Genomic DNA, 21,686 nt, shown 5'->3' on the forward strand with positions numbered 1-21,686 from the left:
GAAAGGAAAGAACTACATGAAACATATACACACATATACACACATACACAAACATATATACATCCACAAATATACATCCACAAACATCCACATACACAAACATATATACATCCACAAACAACCACATCCACAAATATATATACTGTATATACACATCCACAAATATATATACATCCACAAATATACATCCACAAACATCCACATACACAAATATATATATACTGTATATTATATACACATCAACAAATATATATACATCCACAAATATACATCCACAAACATCCACACTGTATAGTGTATACACATCAACAAATATATATATATTATATATACATGTAACTGAGGGGTACAATTCCCTGACTGTATTAATAAGTATGGTATCATTAAACCACTACTGTCTTATGTACATTACTACTGGCCATACAGTACACAGGTATATGATATAAACACCTCCACAATGACACGGTTCCACACAAATCTTGGTTAGAATAATATTTATTAGCAGCAATAATAGTATATTACATTACTTTACTTAGAGTCGCGCTTGTAAGGCGAAGAATGTGCGTGAGTAAGTCAAGAGCGTAAGTCCATTAGAATAGTACGCAGGAGATAATAAATACCACCTGTATCAATAGGAATTATATCTATGGTACACTAGTAGGGCAGCGGGAGATACTAGTAGGGTCCCTCCGGTTGTAGGCCAGCAGGGGGAGGAAATGTTCGAATGCAAACTCTGGATCAACGGGGAATCAATAAGCTCCAGCTACGGGAGTCGGTACATTACTCCCTTGATCGGCAGACGAAAGCAGCAGCTGTAATCCAAGTATGCGTGCAGCATAGGTGAAAGCCGGCCAGCCTCTCCTAGTGACGGGCTCGAGTGATGTTCCTCACGGGTAAATCCCACACAGTAGTGGGTGTAGACGATTCTCCTCCGCTCCAACAGCCACAGGACCAAAGCAATAATCCAGCTGGAAAGGGCTCTGCATTCACCGGTGTAGATTCTCCGGTGCGCGGTACTTCACATTAACTAGGTCGAACTTGACGTTATTCCACTAAGCTCTGATACTTTTACTGTCCTATTCGCACGCGGTTATAAGTGCTCTATTTAGATGCACGGTTGCTCACTTCACTTGGTCGTTGACTCGTGATGAAGGCTTTAACGTTTGAGGGTAACACGTTTCTAGGTTAACTTGACTTTAGGCTAAGTGCTGCTGTATCCACCTGCGACGTATTTATACGTACAGTGAATAATCTAGTACCAGCCTTATTCCTGTCTCGTATTCTTGCGCAGAACCGGGCATGTCCAGGCAAGCCTTGGCGGTGACTTTGAACTAGACATTGGGGGTATGGCTGTGGCGCCTAGTGGATCGCTTCCAATAGGAGAACGAAATATTATGGTCTGTACTAGGTAAAAGGGATATTCCGTGTATATGTACAAAGAATACACAAGGGATATCAGACGATATACAAATATTATGCAATATATATCAAGTAGTAAATATATATATTCGGTTTAATCTGATCCTTCGTAACAGCCGCCTCCTAATTAGTCCCACCTAATTAGATAAGCAGAGACAGATTAACCGCACTGTCCACTACTCAATGTCCGTTGTGAGGGTAGGGCAGTTCACAAAGTCGGGGGGTCATGGTCGTCATCGAGGGAGTTGGGGAGCCTTGGCAACTCTATCAGCCTCGCCACGGGCCGGGTGTATGTCCGCCTCTGGCCGAGCACTTCTGCCGCTCTGACCTTTCCGTCGGCACCAGTGATCACTTTGCTTACGCGGCCGGCCGGCCACGCAGCTCGGGGTAGTGACTGGTCTATGATCATGACGACTGGACGGGATGAAGGGGGGCTTAGGAGGAAGCGGGCCTGAGACTGCTTTGATCTGTGCTTGGCTGTGCCTCCTCCTCCTCCGTCTGTTTCTCTTGTTTGCTCTGTACCCCGTCTGAGGAGGGGCCGGTTCCGGCCGCCCCGTCAAGGAGTCGCTTGGGGTGCTAGGTTCGAGGTCAGCTACGTCTGAAGCGCAGCTGAGGGGGGTGGAGTTCCGAACTCCCTCTTGTGCCCACGGTTCTCTCACAGGCCTCTCGCTTAATGTCAATAGCCTCTCAACGGGCTGTACGAGGGAGTGGCCGGTGTCGCTCGCCTTTGTGTGTAGGCAGCGTGTAGACGTGGGTTGACTGTCAAGTCCGTAGAGGGGGCCCTGGAGCGTCCACCCCAGTCGGGTCTGAACCGCGACTGGGCATCCTTTGGGTCCGATGTGGGCCGCCTCAATTGGGAGAATGAGGTCCGCGTGGTCGGAGCCGATGAGCAGGGTCGGTGTGGCGCCGTCGATAAGCGGTATAGGTAGTTGACGTAGGTGCACATACTTCGCCATCAGCTGTGGGATGGGGTAGGTGTACTGTGATAGGCCTATGTCGTGGCTGGTGAAGACGTTGGTTATACTATACTGCTTCTCGGGCTGGTCCACCGTTGCTATCTTGAAGGAGACCTTCTCACCTTTTATGGTCTTCTGGTCCCTTCTGATGGTGCGTATTGTCATGGTACCTTTGGCACCCCGCAGGCCCAACTGGGCTGCGGCGGAAGCGAGGAGGAGAGTCTTTTCAGACCCATCGTCCAGGACGGCGTAAGTGTCCAGGACCTTGTCCTCGTAGCTCAGGAGCACTCTGACCACTTTGATGAGCACTCGGGGGGTCCCGCTATGCTGGTCAATGTGGAGCACTCCTGTTGGTCGGTTGCTTTGGGTCTTCTGGAGGGCCCCGCACTGTGCTGCGCGGTAAGCGGCGCCCGCCTGGGCCGCCTCACGCCACTGTTCAACTTGGGCGGGGTTCAGTGTCTTATATTCGGCGCACTGTGCCATCCAGTGTCCGCCGTCGCAGTAGGTACAGTAGGAGGCGGTCTGGTGGCTCTTCGGTACTGGTGCCACCGCCTCGGCATGGTACATTACCGCGACGGGCCCACTCTGTTGTCCTGGCTGACGCCTGTTGATGTCATGCAGGACCTCCAAGTGGGCGCCACCGCACCTGCTGCACTTCTTCTTCAAGCGGCACTCAGCTGCCATATGGCTGCGCGCGCAGCGGAAGCAGCGGCGGTGGTCCTTGATCCACTGACTCACCTCGTCCGTGGTCAGCTTCCCGAAAGTGTCGCATTGATACAGCCGATGTTCCCCTTCACAGTACTGGCATTCAATCTTCCACTCCTCTTTCGTCGAGGGGGTGTTGTGGTTCTTGTGCGGCGGTACTGATTCGGCTTGGTGCATAACGGTCACCGACCGGCGGTTATCATTTAATCCCCGAGGTCCTGGTCTTGGGCTTGGTCCACTCCATACGAACGTGTCCTGTCGTAAGCTGCTGACCTCCCTGGCGAGGAACTCAGACAGGTCTAGGAGGGATGCCTCTGGGCCGTTGGGGTCACGGTGGTCTCTCTGCCGCCGAAAACGCTCTTGTCGGGCGGGAGGGAGCTTCTCTAATATTCTCTCTACATTAGAGTTAGCGTACAGTTCGTATATCCCTTTTTCCTTTTGGGACCCCAGCATCCCTACCAGGGACTGTACCTTGATAGAGAGGTCATCTAGTGCTCTGTTGTCTCTGGCTGGGGGGAGACGGTCAATGTCTCTTATCTCCTGTATCACGTAGTCCCATATGCGTCCATAACGTTGGTCGAGGGCTACTAGAGCCGCGGTGTATGGGGTAGTAGAGTTGGAATATGCCAGCGCTATATTGTGCGCTCTGGGCACCTTCAGGTGCTTGAGTAGGATAGCATACTTGTACGTTTCATCCGGTACATCGGACATCATTGTCTCTAAGCACATTCGTAGCTCTGTGTACTGTGCTCTGTTCTCGTGTGTGAAGTCCGGGAATGTCGGTGTGCCAAGGTACGATGCCATGGATGGCTGGCACATCGGTGAGCGTTGGGGGAGAGGCCTCCTGGGCGAGTCTCCCCGTGCGTGTCGTCTTGGGCTGGTACTTGGTGGGTACCGAAGGTCGGGTACCCAGGTGCTGTTCCTCGGTGCTGACGGTGCGTCAAACTCACCCGTGAGTTGAGTCGGGGGTTTGTAGCGCAGTGCCTCGGGGCTGACGTCTGGGCTGTACTGGACCTCCTGGTCCAGAGTACATTGCTGCTGGTCGGGGCTGTACTGGGCCTCCTGGTCCAGAGTACGTTGCTGCTGGTCGGGGCTGTACTGGGCCTCCTGGTCCAGAGTACGTTGCTGCTGGTCGGCTTGACATTCCTCCTCTTCCTCCTCCTCTTCCTCTGCTAGGTCCTGGAGTCTTCTGTTCAGTCTCTCGGCGTGGTCCGGTTCTTCCCGGTTGCTGGGTCTCGTATGGACCGGCCGGGGAGGGGGTTCGGAGACGTGGACAGGATCCTCCTGTTGGCGGGGTCCCGGGTCGCTTGGTCGGGTAGGGGAATGTGCCCTAGACCCTTGTCGTGATGATCTCCGGGAGCTCCGTGCGGAGTGAGGGGGTGTCGCCATGGCAATCAATTTGTCCATCAGCTGTGCTTGCAGCCGGTCGCGCTCTGCCTCGCGCTGGGCATGGGCGGCATCGCGCACTGCTTCGCGGCGGCTTCTTTCAATGTTCTCTTCCGTCTGAAGGCGTCTGGTCTCCAGTCTTATGCGGTCGTCTTCACTCCTTTGTTGCGCCTGGAAGCGCTCTCGCTCGGTTGCAGAATGTTCGCATTCACTGAGGGCTTGCGCTTGGAATTGCGCGTGAAGGCGCTCTCGTTTGTCTGCAGCTTGTTCGCGCTCGCTCGTCTGTTGCGCTTGAAGTCGATCGCGTTCGGTGGAGGCTGCCAGGGTGGCGATGAGTGCCTGCGCCAGCATCTTGTCCGCTTCGCTGGGGGAAGACACAGGCGGAGGTGATCGGCTTCTGGCAGTGCTCGTTGGAGATCTGCTCTCTGGGCGCGCCTCGAGGTCCATCTCCTGGGCGCGCTTCTCTTCTGGTAGTGGGTCGGGTTCTGTCCCTGGAGCGCTTTCTTTATCCTGGAGCTCTCCGGGGGCTGTCCCGTTGGCGTTGGCGGGGGGTAAAGTCATGTCAGGTCCCTCCTGGTCCCCCCCGTGAGCTTGGTCAGTTACGTTAGAACCCACTAGGGTCTCTACTGGCAGGGTCGCCTGTTCGGTAGGGTTTGACATACTTTTACTATCCGCTTTTTCTATTTTATCCGTACTTAACCTTTTTATAAAGCTAGGTAGTAGACTGTCAGCGTAGTCCTCTAGGGAAAGAGGTGGCTGCTGTCTGCGCTGCGGGCGATCTAACTTAGGAGAACCGTTTGTGGAGTGTTCATCATCGGCCATGTTAATATTAATATTATATTAATATTACGCTAATTACCCTCCGGCTCGAAGGACCAATTCTAACTGAGGGGTACAATTCCCTGACTGTATTAATAAGTATGGTATCATTAAACCACTACTGTCTTATGTACATTACTACTGGCCATACAGTACACAGGTATATGATATGAACACCTCCACAATGACACGGTTCCACACAAATCTTGGTTAGAATAATATTTATTAGCAGCAATAATAGTATATTACATTACTTTACTTAGAGTCGCGCTTGTAAGGCGAAGAATGTGCGTGAGTAAGTCAAGAGCGTAAGTCCATTAGAATAGTACGCAGGAGATAATAAATACCACCTGTATCAATAGGAATTATATCTATGGTACACTAGTAGGGCAGCGGGAGATACTAGTAGGGTCCCTCCGGTTGTAGGCCAGCAGGGGGAGGAAATGTTCGAATGCAAACTCTGGATCAACGGGGAATCAATAAGCTCCAGCGAGTCCAGCTACGGGAGTCGGTACATTACTCCCTTGATCGGCAGACGAAAGCAGCAGCTGTAATCCAAGTATGCGTGCAGCATAGGTGAAAGCCGGCCAGCCTCTCCTAGAGACGGGCTCGAGTGATGTTCCTCACAGGTAAATCCCACACAGTAGTGGGTGTAGACGATTCTCCTCCGCTCCAACAGCCACAGGACCAAAGCAATAATCCAGCTGGAAAGGGCTCTGCATTCACCGGTGTAGATTCTCCGGTGCGTGGTACTTCACATTAACTAGGTCGAACTTGACGTTATTCCACTAAGCTCTGATACTTTTACTGTCCTATTCGCACGCGGTTATAAGTGCTCTATTTAGATGCACGGTTGCTCACTTCACTTGGTCGTTGACTCGTGATGAAGGCTTTAACGTTTGAGGGTAACACGTTTCTAGGTTAACTTGACTTTAGGCTAAGTGCTGCTGTATCCACCTGCGACGTATTTATACGTACGGTGAATAATCTAGTACCAGCCTTATTCCTGTCTCGTATTCTTGCGCAGAACCGGGCATGTCCAGGCAAGCCTTGGCGGTGACTTTGAACTAGACATTGGGGGTATGGCTGTGGCGCCTAGTGGATCGCTTCCAATAGGAGAACGAAATATTATGGTCTGTACTAGGTAAAAGGGATATTCCGTGTATATGTACAAAGAATACACAAGGGATATCAGACGATATACAAATATTATGCAATATATATCAAGTAGTAAATATATATATTCGGTTTAATCTGATCCTTCGTAACAATACACATCCACAAATATACATCCACAAAAATATATACACATCCACAAATATATATATACATCCACATATATACATGTGTGTTCTCTATGTGTGTGTGTGTTCTCTGTGTATGTGTGTGTTATCTCTGACTGTGTGTTCTCTGTGTGTGTTACCTTTGTGTGTGTGTGTGTGTGTGTGTGTGTGTGTGTGTGTGTGTGTGTGTGTGTGTGTGTGTGTGTGTGTGTGTGTGTGTGTGTGTGTGTGTGTGTGTGTGTGTGTGTGTGTGTGTGTGTGTGTGTGTGTGTGTGTGTGTGTGTGTGTGTGTGTGTGTGTGTGTGTGTGTGTGTGTCTCTCTCTGTCTGTGTTCAGGAACAGTCTCTGAAGCAGGACGTCATCACTCTGCACCAGCGCCTGTCTGAACAGGACGAGGCTCTGAAGGACGCCCTGGACAGACTGAGGAGTTCCAACCGGACCAAGGACAGCATGGAGCACTTCATAGTCAGCCAGTGTGAGTACCTGTCTTTACTAGACTGGGTTTCCAGTGGGGTCCTCATGGGGTCCTCGTGGGGGGGGGACCGTGGAGGTCGGGACGGGGGCGGACGGGGCTCGGGATGTTTCACTTTATAGTAATTTCTCTAATTTGTTTGTATATATTATTTATATTATACTGCTCTACCGATTTAATTTCATTTCATTTTACTTAATTTTATTGTCTTGTCGTTATTGTAATAAGTTACTGTCCTGTGGTGTCTTCTTATGTATTATTATTATTATTGTATTGTGTTGCGTCTTGTTTCATGTGAAAATAAAAGAAATTTGATCACAAAAAAGAAAAATAGGATCAGAAACAAGGCTGACACAAGACCAAATAAAGGAACAGGTATTGGTCAGCTAGTTAGGGTTGGATTACAACTGAGCTCACCATTATTAGAACACAGACTGTCTGGTGTCATTGTGTGGAATTCCCTGTGTAAGCAGACATCAGGATACAGGGCCAACACAGGACATAACAGCTGTACACTTGTTTAAGTAATTTACAATAGATAGAATTATAGACGGATAGATAAACAGATAGATATGGTAGATTATAGATAGATACCTTTTATATGGATATTCTTTCATTAGCAAAAACCTGCCAATATCTGACAGTATAGCGACTCCTGCTTTTAGGAAATCAATTGACGCTAGTATTTCCCTGTTGTCATTGCTTTGGCTAGCTTCTACGTTAGCATTAGCATCAGGGCAGCTAGGTGGTGTAGTGGGCAAGGCACTCGCCACCAACGCAGGAGACGCAGGAGCCCAGCTCTCGGCGTTGCTACCAGCTTGGCTGGTCACTCATACTAACACAATTGGCAGTGTTAGGGGTGGAAAAGCTGGTGGGTGGGTCCTGGTCGTTGTAAACAGCGACTCCTACAGTTCAGTCGGGGTGCCTGCACAGCGAGGGAAGGATCTGGAGGGAGGTAGTGTGACCTTCCACACGTTACACTCTCCCAGTGAGAGTCTGCGCTGCCAGGCTGGCTGCCGGCTGGCTGCACATGTGTCGGAGGAAAGCATGTGATAGTCTCCGGCCTCCCGGACCAACAGTAGGGTGGGGTGCGCAACAACCAGGAAGGGGGTTGGGAATTGGCATAACGACTAACAGTGGGGATGGGAGACAAATCGAAAAAATGAGGATTTTTTTATTTAATTTTTTATAAAAAAAAACATTAGCATCAGCAGCCCCGTTAGCGTCGTCCATTTTTACTTATAAGTCTGTCTGGTTTCTAGTGGACTTGTTCGTCTTCACCTTGGATACCTTCTTGCCTTAATCATTTGGCATTTTCTTACTGCACAAATTGAGGTGATTTTAGTAGCGTCTGGATAGGTAGAAACTGGGTAAAATGGCGAAATTGGTCAGAGAGTTTGGGCCTGCGACCGCTCAGTTGTCCACCATAACCGGAAGTCCACACCCACATATTGGGATAATTACTGTACCATGTAAAACTGAAATTACTATCAAACTACCGTGATCCTTTTCTTGATCTGGGAGGCTACACTTGATGAAACAGACATCCACCTTTTCTCATTATACATTCTCCTTTATTCTCTTGTTCCTCTCATCTCAAAAAGTCCTCTGTCTCTTTTTATTTCACCCGTTGTTAAGTGTAAGTGTTAATATGATTGTATGTAACTGCACTTTAACTGTTCCACAAGAGGGCGCTATAGGCGTAAGGAGACGCAGCTATTGTAGCTGACGTCAGGTAGAAGGTATAAAAGGGAATGTTCCCTCCCCCTCTATCTCTTTCACTCTAACTCTTGTGGTACAAATGTGCATAAGAAAATAAACCACGCCGGTTAAGGCTAAAGAGGACCTTGTCGTCATGAACAGTTATTGTTTGCTCCCCAGGTGACTCTGTCAACAGGTTATGGGCCCAGATCACGGAAGAGCAAAAATAAGGATAGCTAGTTAGCTGAAAGTATAGGCTAGTTTAGCAGCGGGAGAACCGCACGACGCTAAAGCTGAGCTAACAGGCAGCTAAGCTACGCTACCATCAAAAGATGGCGACTAGAGGAAGGAGCAAGTGGCCCGCGTTTAACGGAAGGGCAGAAGAATACGAGCTCTGGGAAGAGCGAATGTTGTGTTGTATGCACGGAGTGGGGCTGAAGAAAACCATCTTGACGGCCCCCACGGGAGAAATAACGGCGGCCGCGCAAGCCCTGGATACAAAGCTGAATGCTGACGCATACTGCGAGCTAGCACCACTCCTAGACAACACGAGCTTGGGGCTGATATTCCGGGACACAAAGGACAAAGGCCGAGAGAGTCTAATAGTGTTAAGTGTTGAAATATGACATGTATAATCATAAGTTTATAGCAGAGACATTCTACATGTATAATCATGTAGATTTATAACAGAAGACATTTACTGTGCAGGGCCTGGTTCCCTTGGGATTCTCTCTCTCTGGCACAGCTAGAGCACTCACAGATCCTTATCAGTGACCTGCTTGGTGCAGGCCATACACACACACTTACACATAGGACAAGCACACACACATCCACACCCCCACACTCTCAAAGCACACACACACACAAACCCACACACACGCACACATCTCCCCCACACACACACACAAACCTACACACACGTCACACGCACACATCTTCCCCACACACACACACACACACACACACACACACACATACATACACCCTCGCTCTCAACGCGCACACAGCACCCACCAGATTAGCCAGATCAAATAATTCAAACTCATTATGACAAAATGCCACAAGCCAACTAATATACGACCAGGTCAAACACTGGTCGCATACTCTAGTCTCCATTAATCACAGATCGTTATCATAGAGACACACACGCACAAACTTGCACGTAAATGTGCGTTCCACGCACTCATGCACAGCGGACATACAGGCTGACCAATAGACACAGACACACAACGTGCACTCAGGAGAGACACCACGTACACACACTGGACTAGGGGACCAATAAAACACCCTGATAGAGAAACCACTGGACTTCGCTTCACTTCTTTTACTTCTCTGCTTTGACTAGACTGGACGGACCCACAAAGGACTTGACTGTTTTTTCCTTTCTTTTATATACTCGACCGGCCGGTTGTAACAATCTAGATTTCAATTGTACCTTGCTATATTCACCTTGTATAAATACTTTGCTTATTCACTTTTATATTACATTGCTTGTTAAACTTTTTATAATAAATACCTTCAAAAGTGTTTCATCTCTTATATCTTTAAGTATCTTTTACAACTTTCACGTTTGAGTCTAAAACGTGTCATAAGAGAACACTACATCGGCAGAGGTAGGCCCCGGATTGTATCCCTGTATATAACGTTGACCACGCTGAAGAAAGCTAACACAGAGACTATGACTGAATACGTCATCAGGGCGGAACAAATCATCACGGCGCTCAAGAGTGCAGGAGAAGCACCGAGCGATGGACTAATGATGGCGATGGTTATGAGGGGACTACCGGAGATGTATAAACCATTCACACTGTTGGTGACACACAGTTCAGCGGACATGTCGCTGGGGGAGTTCAAGGCCAAGCTGCAGAATTTCGAGGCCTCAGAAGACACAGACCCGGTCGCCGAAGAGGCGGGAGAAAGGGTAATAAAGGCCCGAGCAGCGCCAAAGAGAAAGACCGGACCCCTGACGGAGATGGCGTGTTGGCGATGTGGAGAAAAGGGTCACCGAAAAGATAAATGCACAAAAACAGTCTGGTGTAGTTTCTGTGGAACTTCGGGACACGCGGACAGAGTGTGTAGAAAGAAGCGCGAACAGAGCGCTCGGTACGCGCACGTGCAAGATGGCGGCTGTGTGCAAGATGGCGGCAGCGGTGGACGTGAGGCGAGTCGAGACGACGCCCGGAGAGAAGCGGGAAGAGAGGACTTCACCTTCGGGGCGCAAACAGCATACGTCACCCAGTCAACGCAGCAGCAGCAGGTCCAAAGGAAGGGACTGATTGTGGACACAGGTGCGTCGTTCCACATTATCAACGACAGGAACGGATTCAAGAACTTTGACAGCACCTTCGAGCCGGAGAGACACAGCATGGAGCTGGCAGACGGGAAGCGCACATTCGGGTTGGCGCAAGAGAGAGGAGACGCACAGGTATGCCTCATAGACAGTGAGGGGCGCCGGTGTACAGTGACGTTGAAGAACGCCCTCCCACAAGAACTATTCTCTGTAAAATCTGCTACTGCAAACGGTGCCAAAGTGTTCTTCAATGAAGGTAAAGATGTTCTTGTAGAGCCTGACGGTATGAGATTTAACATTGAGGTGTACAAGAGAATGTATTATCTACAAACAGAATGTAACTAAAATGATATGTGTAATGTCAGTCATGATATTCAGACATGGCATGAGATCATGGGTCATTGTAATTACGAGTATATAGTGAAGCTGCAATCGGTGACAGTACGGTGAAAAGCATAGACCTAACAAAGAATGTGATGTGTGTATAAAGGGAAAGTTCACTCAAACAAGGAACAGAGGTCCCACGGAAAAAGTAAAGACACCACTTGAGCTAGTTAACACAGATCTAGCCGGTCCAGTAAATAATGAGTCCATAGGTGGCTTTAAATATGTACAGTCTTTTACAGATGTGTGTACAGGGGCAGTGTTTGTTTACTTTCTCAGAGCAAAGAGTGACACACTCCAGGCCACAGAAAAATTCCTTGCAGATGTAGCTCCGTACGGCAACATAAAATGCTTACGGTCTGATAACGGAACAGAGTTCACAAATAGAGAGTTCCAATCACTGCTGAGAAGGAACAAGATCAGACACGAGACGTCCTGTCCTTACTCCCCGCACCGAACGGGATAGCAGAGAGGGAAGGACGCACTCTTTTCGAAATGGCTAGGTGTAAGCTAATAGATGGTAACTTATCCAAGAGTCTATGGCATTATGCGGTACAAGAAGCCGCTTACACCAGAAATCGGTGTTTTAACAAGCACACGGGCACCACCCCGTATACAGCACTGACAGGAAAAAGGTGTGATCTAGCCAGGATGCACAAGTTTGGGTCAGTGTGTTATGCTTACCAACAGGACAGAGGAAAGCTTGAGTCCAGGTGTGAAAAAGGACTCTTTGTAGGGCATGACAAGGGCAGCCCCGCTTTTCTAGTCTACTATCCCGGTAAAGGGAAAGTGCAAAAACACAGGTTAGTCAAGTTTGTCACAAAGACAACATCAACATGTGAGAACGAGACACAGACACAGGAGCCAGAGTTGGACTCCAGAGTAGGGTGTGAGGAAAGAGAGACACCACAGCCTAGTGTACTGAGCACAGACATGCAGACAGACAGTCAACAACCCCCAGAGGATGATGACGAGAAGCACCCTAGGCTGACGTCACGTGCCTCATGCAGTGGGAGATATCCCTCCCGGGAACATAAACCCCCAAAGTATCTGAAAGACTATGCCCAGAGAGAAAGTGACGAGGATGACAGTACACTTACCAGCATAGATTACTGCTACAGAGTAGTGAGTGGTGTACCTCAGACCTTTAGAGAGGCCATGATATCCCCTGAGTCAGGAAAATGGGAGAGAGCAATGGATGAGGAGATGAGGTCCCTAGAGGACAATCATACTTTTACTCTAACAAAGTTACCAGAGGGTAGACAGACAGTGGGAGGCAAATGGGTGCACTCAATCAAGGAGGGTATTAAAGGCCACGACAAGTACAAGGCCAGGTTTGTAGCTAAAGGCTACAGTCAGAGGGAAGGAATAGACTACGGTGAGACATTCTCCCCTACAGTCAATCTGACCAATGTACGGGTAGTGATGCAGAAGGCAGCTGAAGACAGTTTGATTTTACACCAGATAGATGTGAAGACAGCCTACCTGCACGCATCCATTGATAGGGAGATATATATGGAACAACCTGAAGGTTACGAAAAGGACGGAGAGAAGTTAGTGTGTAAGCTAGAAAAATCCATTTACGGCCTGAAACAGTCTGGGCGAAATTGGAACGAGATGCTTCATACATGTCTAATTGAAGATCACTTCATACAGAACCCAGTAGACCCCTGTGTTTACACAAAGGAGTCAAAAGAGTCCGGAAAAGTGATAATTGTGATTTGGGTGGATGATTTAATCATCGCAGCAGACAACACTCGAAACCTAGAGCAGGTGAAAAGTATGCTCTCCACCAGATTCAAAATGAAAGACCTAGGTAGGTTAAAACATTTTCTAGGCATGGACTTCGAACAGTCTGCCAGTTGTGTAAAAATATCCCAGAAGAGATATGTGGAAAAGATCCTGAATCGTTTTGACATGCAAGAATGTAGAACCAGGGAAACGCCATGTGATCAAAAGCTAGACTACCAAGAGGATGCTCAGAAATTGACAGATGTAAAAATTTACAGAGAAGCTGTAGGTAGCCTCATTTATTTGACAACATGTACTCGCCCTGACCTATGTTTTGTAGTGAGTTAATTATCACAGCATTTTGCTGATCCCACAGAAGAGCACTGGATTACAGCAAAACATGTTTTTCGTTATCTCAAAGGCACAGCAGATAAACAGCTTTGTTTCAGAAAGAGCAGCGAGGGCTTAGGGCTCCAAGCCTATAGTGATGCAGATTGGGCGGCAGACGCCACAGACAGAAGAAGTACCACCGGGTATTGTGTGAGTATGGGTACAGACACCTCACTGGTTTCATGGAAAACAAAGAAACAGCCCACAGTGGCACTATCAACTTGTGAAGCCGAATACATGTGTCATGGTCCCAGCCAGGGATCATGCTCGAACAATATGAACAGTGCTTTTCTGCCGTCCTCCGGTGGCCAAACGCAGCAGCTCCAGATATTGGACCTTATTCTGGATGTTATTAATGGTGCTGTGTTTTATCTGTTCATGTTGTGTGGTGCATTTTAGCTTGTGTTTTTAAAAGGTTTATCTTTTCATATGTTTCCTTTTAAAAGTTCATCTCCTTTACATATGTCTTTTATAGTGTTAAACATCTTTACATATGTTTCCTTAAGGGTTGTTCTTTTTATATATATGTTCCTTTATAGGTTAATCTCTTTTACATATGTTTTCTCTAAGTGTTAATACTTTACTTGTGTCCCTTTAAGGCTCGTTCCTTACACATGTTTTTATTAGTGTTAACATCTTTACATATGTTCCTTAAGGGTTGTTCCTTTTAGATATTCCTTTACACATGCTTTTATTAATGATGTGAGTTTTCTTTTACTAACTACCTTGTGTCACCTGTCTTGGCCAGGCCTGGCCTATACCATCTGGCACTCATTAGTAATTATTAATCACGGGCACTATTTAGACCTGCCCGTTCCTCACATTCATTGTCGCGCCATTGCCTTGTATTGTTATCACAGTTGTGTTCGGTCACGTACTCACCGGTTGTCACTTGTATTTCCCAGTGAGTCCGTTCCTCTCGTAGTCCACTTTATTTCCAGCTCTGCTGAAGTATTGTTTGTTTTCGGGTTTTGCAGTTCGCTTTTGTTTGTAACAGTTACAACGTGTATCCTTGTATGCAACTGCTAAGTAAAAGCCCGTTCACTTCATCCCGTCGTCTCAGCTTCTTCTCTCTCTGCTCGTGTTCCTGCATTTGGGGTCTACTCTTCTATACCACACCGAAACCTTCACAACATGGCTCTAGCTTTGACAATACAGGAATGTATTTATCTAGAACAACTGCCCGAAGGAATGGATACCTATGTATATAAGAAAACTGTTGTTTATGAAGACAACCAGGGAACCATTGCACTCGCTAGAAACCCTGTGGGCCGACAGAGGTGTAAACATGTGGATATAAAATATCACTTCATTAGATCTGTCATCAGAGAAGAAAGGTTGACACTTGTTTACTGTCCTACAGACGACATGGTTGCAGACGCTATGACCAAGCCTGTCTCCAAACTGAAATTGAGAAGATTTGCAGAGGTCATGTTTGGTGTGTAAAATATTGCCTGTTATGTAATATTGACTGCCATGTTCTTTTGATGTTTTGAACTGTATTTTTTCTTGAAAAAGTTGTTTTGGAAAAGTTGTACAGTATACACGTCATTCATAAGTAGGAGTGTTAAGTGTAAGTGTTAGTATGTAACTGCACTTTAACTGTTCCACAAGAGGGCGCTATAGGCGTAAGGAGACGCAGCTATTGTAGCTGACATCAGGTAGAACAGTGGTTCCCAACCTTTTTCCCCCCAGGGACCCCCAAACATCTCTGATGAAATTCGCGGACCCCCTCCTAATAAGATACCATAAAATACTTTTTTTTTCATTTTAATAACAAACTGCTTATACACAGGCATATGCATCACAATTAGACCCACTATGCTTCTTTGACTTGTGCCTTCAATCAACAAATCTCATCTTGCACCATATGCATTTCAAAATGTTTGGCCAATATTCAAATGCTGTATTCATCCTCTCAAATCAGGCCCTAATGGTGAACGGTTTGCATTTATGGAACAAATCAATGCAACAAATTAAACTAAATATGAGACAGGAAATTCCAATCAGTAGCAGAGAGAATCTGTCCTAGCTGGGTTTAATACCTTTTTTTGTCATTTTAATAACAAACTGCTTATACACAGGCATATGCATCACAATTAGACCCACTATGCTTCTTTAACTTGTGCCTTCAATCAACAAATCTCATCTTGCACCATATGCATTTCAAAATGTTTGGCCAATATTCAAATCCTGTATTCATCCTCTCAAATCAGTCCCTAATGGTGAACGGTTTGCATTTATGGAACAAATCAATGCAACAAATTAAACTAAATATGAGACAGGAAATTCCAATCAGTAGCAGAGAGAATCTGTCCTAGCTGGGTTTAATACCTTTTTTTTGTCATTTTAATAACAAACTGCTTATACACAGGCATATGCATCATAATTAGACCCACTATGCTTCTTTGACTTGTGCCTTCAATCAACAAATCTAATCTTGCACCATATGTATTTCAAAATTTTGGCCAATATTCAAATCCTGTATTCATCCTCTCAAATCAGGCCCTTATGGTGAACGGTTTGCATTTATGTTGAATGAAGTAAGAATCCACTGCAGTAAAAATATCCTGGTAGTAAGGTTGACTGACATGAGAATGTCCTGCTTCAGATCCTCATTTTCAATATATTGCACATAAACGATGAGCACAGCCTCGTCTGCGACAGTTGTAGTTTCATCAAGTTGTATGGCAAATGGACCCTTTATTTTTTTTTTTTTTTTTGGTCTTTTTCCCCCTCCATTTTCCTCCGATTTTTCTCCCATCCCAATGTTAGTCGTATGCCAATTCCCAGTCCCTTCCTGGTCGCTGCGCTTTACCCCCCACAGTCAGATCATTTGGGAGAGTGGAGGCTACCACGTGCTTCCTCCGACACACGTCCAGCCAATCACCGCTTCTTTTCACCTGGCAGCGCGGATTCTCATTGAGAGGGCGTAGCGTGTGGGAGGACCACACTATCCCCCTCACGTCCAATCCGCGCTTAGCAGGCGCCCCGACCGAACTGTAGGAGTCGCTGTTTACAACGACCCGGACCCACCCCGCCAGCTTCTCCCACCCTCTGATACAGCCAATTGTATCAGTGCAGACGGCCAGCCAAGCTGGTGACAACCCCGGAGCTGTGAGCTGGATTCGAACAGGCGAACCAAGCTCACAGCTCCGGGGCTGGTGACAAACGCAATCTCCGCTCGACCACCTAACCGCCCTCAAATGGACCCTTTCTAAGCTTTTCTGACAGCTGCTGCTCGCAATCACTTGACATCTTATCAATTCGGTCTTTCACTACATTGTTCGAGAGTGGTACTGATTTTAGTTTATCCGCCACCTGTGGGCCGCACAGTTTCTAAACCATTTTGATGCAGGCTGGTTTGATGAGCTGCTCGCCAATATTGTGCGGTTTCTTTGCTTTTGCAATTAAAAGCGAACACTCAAAGGAGGCTTCGGTAGCCTTCTGTAAATCACTGCCACCCCTGCTCCACGCTACTCTAACATCAACAGGCTTGTTCGCCTTGAGAGACTGTTCTTTCCTCCGAAAAAAGTCTGGATCCTTCCCAACGGTTTCTGGGTGCTTAGACGCCTGATGTCTCTTCAGCTTGCTGGGCTTCAGGCTCGAGTTTGCCAACTTTTCTCCACAAATCACACACTCGTTTGTCTGGTCCCTTAGTGAAGCCCATGGTGATGTAATTTTCGCGATTGCTGTAGGTCCTAACTTTTTTTGCAGATGAGCTGCCGTCATCTCCTTTTCGTTTGTCACACATTTTCGCCTCTGGCGGCTGACTGCAGACGAGCCGAGAAAGTTAACTAGCGTGCTAGGCTAGCTACAGAAAGTGATACAGTCAACTGATTCGCGTTTTAGCGGCTACCCGGTAGCCTACTGTTAACGTTCAAAAATCATGTCTAGATGTTTATTTATTTATCTTTATTTTTTATTGTAGTGGAGAGACTATTCATGCTTCTGATGATAAAAAAAAAAAAAAAAAATCAAAAAAAAAAAATTAAAATAAAAAAGACCTCCGCGGACCCCAGGTTGGGAATCACTGAGGTAGAAGGTATAAAAGGGAATGTTCCCTCCCCCTCTATCTCTTTCTCTCTAACTCTCACGGCGAGTAGGTCTCGTGGTACAAATGTGCATAAGAAAATAAACCACGCCGGTTAAGGCTAAAGAGGACCTTGTTGTCATGAACAGTTATTGTTTGCTCCCCAGGTGACTCTGTCAACACCCGTCATTAAGCTTCCCTCTCTCTCTCTCTCTCTCTCTCTCTCTCTCTCTCTCTCTCTCTCTCTCTCTCTCTCTCTCTCTCTCTCTCTCTCTCTCTCTCTCTCTCTCTCTCTCTCTCTCTCTCTCTCTCTCTCTCTCTCTCTCTGACAGCCGTGGCTGCAGTTCGTTTTCTATGGTGACACACGTTAGAATTATGTAAGAGATTAATGAGATTAATTGCTTCATGACCGTGCTTCATGGATACCGTGCCGTACACTAAAAGCAAGAGCGAAAGGAGACTTTGTGTCTGTCTCTCTCTCTCTCTATATATATCTCTCTCTCCCTCTCTCGCGCGCATTCTTCTTCTTCATTTTACCTCTCCCTGCCCCGCTCAATCCCTCCCTCCTCTCTCCCTTTCTCCATCCCTCTCTCATTCCATCTCTCTCTGTTTCCCCTCTCACCCTTTCTCTCCCTCCCTCCCTCCTTTGTTCCTCTCTCTCCTCTCCATTTTTCCACACATCAATCTTTTTGCACCTCATCTCTCTCTCTCTCTCTTTCTCTCATTATGTGTCTTCTTTCTCACCTGTTCTCTCTATTCTCTCCATCTCCTCATTGTGTTACACTGTCAGGTAGACATTGTTACGGTGGCCTTGAAGGTCAGTGACTTGCTCTAGTGTTTGTGTTTACATGTCTGTGTGTTGAATTTACAAGTGACGTTTAAAGATGATGATGATGATGATGATTTGTATTTGTATTTATTTTTACAGTGTCAAGAACACATGATGTTTTGAAAAAGGCCAAGACTAACTTACAGGTGAGAGGCTTTCAGGTTGTCACATTGTTTCTTTTTCATAATGTTGTACACTGCACAAGGTTACAATAATGGGCATTTTAATTCACAAAGAAAGAAAAATCACAATATAAATGACAATGAGAAATGAGAATATAAAGACTGAGAAGAATGCGCTTGATCAGATTGAAAAGAACATTTCGATTTTAAACTGAAGACAATACTCATCGCAAGTATAGTAATAATATGGCAAGATATTTGATAGAATAATTACAACATGATAATTTGCCCATATTGTGCAGCCTGGTGCTCACGGTTCAGAATTAGGAGCGTGAACTATCAGGTGGAGAAGAGATATCAGTCCCACAATGTCTCTTAAACAACCCGCTTTTCTCCTCTTCCTCTCTCTCTCTTATGCTCTCTCCTCTCTCTTATCTTCTCTCTCCCCCTCTCTCTCTCTTTCTGTTTCTCTTTCCTTCCCTCGTTCTCTCTTTCATCTTCTCTCCTCTCTGTCTCTCTTTCCCTCCCTCTCTCTCTCTTTCATCGTCTCTCTCCTCTCCAATCCTCTCTCTCTATTTCCCTCCCTCTCTCTCTCCCATCCTCTCTCTCTATTTCCCTCCCTCTCTCTCATCGTCTCTCTTTCATCTGTTCTCCTCTCTTTTTCCCTCCCTCTCTCTCATCCTCTCTTTCTCTCTGATCCTTTCTCCTCTCTCTCTCTTCTCTTTCTCTCTTTTTCTCTCTCTTTCTCTCTGATTCTTTCTCTTCTCTCTCTGTCTCTCTCTCTCTGATCTTTTCTCCTCTCTCTCTTCTCTCTCTCTCTCTTCTCTATCTGTCTCTCTCTCTCTCTGATCCTTTCTCCTCTCTCTCTTCTCTCTCTCTCTGATCACCCCCGCTGAGTCTCTCCAGGAGAATGAACGCAGGATATCTGCCCTCCGTCGTGCGTCTTGCTCCCCTCCCTCCTCCCCCTCGTCCCCCCCACCCTCCCTCTCTTCCTCTCCCTCCTCTTCATCACGTCCCCAGACTGGTAAAGGTGCGGCTCCTGATGTATGTGGTGTGTTTTTGTGACTGTTCCTGGATCAGTGGCCTGACGTTATAACATGGTGCTCCTTGTGTATGTGGTGTGTTTTTGTGACTGTTCCTAGATCAGTGGCCTGACGTTATAACATGGTGCTCCTTGTGTATGTGGTGTGTTTTTGTGACTGTTCCTGGATCAGTGGCCTGACGTTATAACATGGTGCTCCTGGTGTATGTGGTGTGTTTTTGTGACTGTTCCAGGATCAGTGGCCTGACGTTATAACATGGTGCTCCTGGTGTATGTGGTGTGTTTTTGTGACTGTTCCTGGATCAGTGGCCTGACGTTATAACATGGTGCTCCTGGTGTATGTGGTGTGTTTTTGTGACTGTTCCTGGATCAGTGGCCTGACGGTATAACATGGTGCTCCTGGTGTATGTGGTGTGTTTTTGTGACTGTTCCTGGATCAGTGGCCTGACGTTATAACATGGTGCTCCTGGTGTATGTGGTGTGTTTTTGTGACTGTTCCTGGATCAGTGGCCTGACGTTATAACATGGTGCTCCTGGTGTATGTGGTGTGTTTTTGTGACTGTTCCTGGATCAGTGGCCTGACGTTATAACATAGTGCTGCTGCTGAATGAAAACCTTGAACAGTTAAAGCCTCAGAAAGAAACATAAATCACCTTGAGAGAACTGAGAATTGAGAATCAGATTGAGGGATTGCTTTTCCTATTGATGTCCTATTGTTTACTTATCAAACTAAACAACTACAAGTAACACAGACACTAGGGTGACCAGGTGTCCCCCTTTTGGTTGTACTGTCCCACCATTTGACCAAATGTCCCGCGTCCCTCATATTGAGAGGATGTCCCTCTTTTCGAAGCCAAAAAAACATGCGTCTAAAAGCCCCTCCCTACAGACAGTAAACGTAGCAACCCGCCTCTTGTCCACACACATTGCTCTGATTGGTTATAGTACTTTAGCGTGCTGCTTGCCTGCTTGTGACGTGACTGAGACTGAGTCGTGACGCTACCTCATATCGCAAATCTGATTGGTCAAAAAAAACACAACAACATTACAAGCAAACTAGTTCAAGATGGAAAGCAGTAAAAAGAAACAGACCTGCATTTACAACCAAGACTGGCAAACGACACATGACTGGGTGAGGCAGATGGCAGGCAATCCGCAGCAGGCTTTCTGTGTTTTGTGTCATAGTTCGTTTTCAATTGCGCATGGAGGAGAATACAACTTGAAGCGCCACAGTGGACGTGAGTCTCACTTGAAAGTGGCTCACCAAAAAGAAACATCCAGATCTATGGATACGTTTCTTTTTAAACCAAACAATGATAGCCAGACGGACAAGGTCACTGCAGCTGAGATAACAAGTGTCTATCACACAGTACAACACTCCCATTCATACAGGTCAGCCGACGGTGGTAACCTTTAACCTTTGATTTAAATCTATTCGGTGAGACCATGGCAGTTATTCTAATATAGAAACACAATTTATTTGTATTATTATTTTTGTATTATACTACACTGTTTTCCCTAGTTCTGTGTTAACAGGGAATATCAAACACAAGACATTCCTGTCAAGTGATGATGTTTGAATATTTAAAACAGATGTTAGGTGGTATTTAATTTGTATTTATTTTGATTTAACCTTTGATTTAAATCTATTCAGTGAAGACCATGGCAGTTATTCTAATAAAAAAAATTACATTATCTATCTGTCCCACTTTGTCCCACTTTGTCCCACCAAAATCGTACTGTTGTCCCACTTTGTCCCACCAAAATCTTACTGTTGTCCCACTTTTGGACTTTTTGCATCTGGTCACCCTAACAGACACACACATATATTATCAACACCACAAAGATATAGAGGCTTTGAGCTCACGGACTGATCAGACAGTCTTCTGAAGGGCTGTGGGCTCAAAACGTCTCTATTTTAGATCTGCAATCTAAGTTGATTGCATCAGGATCTCACACTCTCTGGTCTCTGCCTCCAGACTATAACTGCAGTGTTTTTTAAAGGGATCCATTGACCCAAGGATTTTGAAACTCAAACCTGCACTATGGAAGTTTGGCACCACCTTGTGGCTGATAGAGGAGGTCACTGCAAAAATAAAAATAAATTAAAAGTTGAATAAGCAA

At 46.4% G+C, this 21,686-nt stretch overlaps 1 protein-coding gene across 1 annotated transcript in view; it reads left to right on the top strand.

Annotated features, from left to right (window-relative positions):
* The window catches only part of pde4dip (phosphodiesterase 4D interacting protein), a 133,171-nt gene that overhangs the window by 105,892 nt on the left and 5,593 nt on the right, over window positions 1-21,686 (top strand). Inside the window, exons 32-33 of the mRNA XM_084308348.1 lie at window positions 6,905-7,043; window positions 18,498-18,544. Of these exons, the coding sequence (XP_084164474.1) occupies window positions 6,905-7,043; window positions 18,498-18,544 (186 nt within the window). The remainder of the gene's footprint in view (window positions 1-6,904; window positions 7,044-18,497; window positions 18,545-21,686) is intronic.

Source organism: Notolepis coatsorum (assembly GCF_963971535.1).
Source record: "Notolepis coatsorum genome assembly, chromosome: 2".
Lineage (NCBI taxonomy): Eukaryota > Metazoa > Chordata > Actinopteri > Aulopiformes > Paralepididae > Notolepis > Notolepis coatsorum.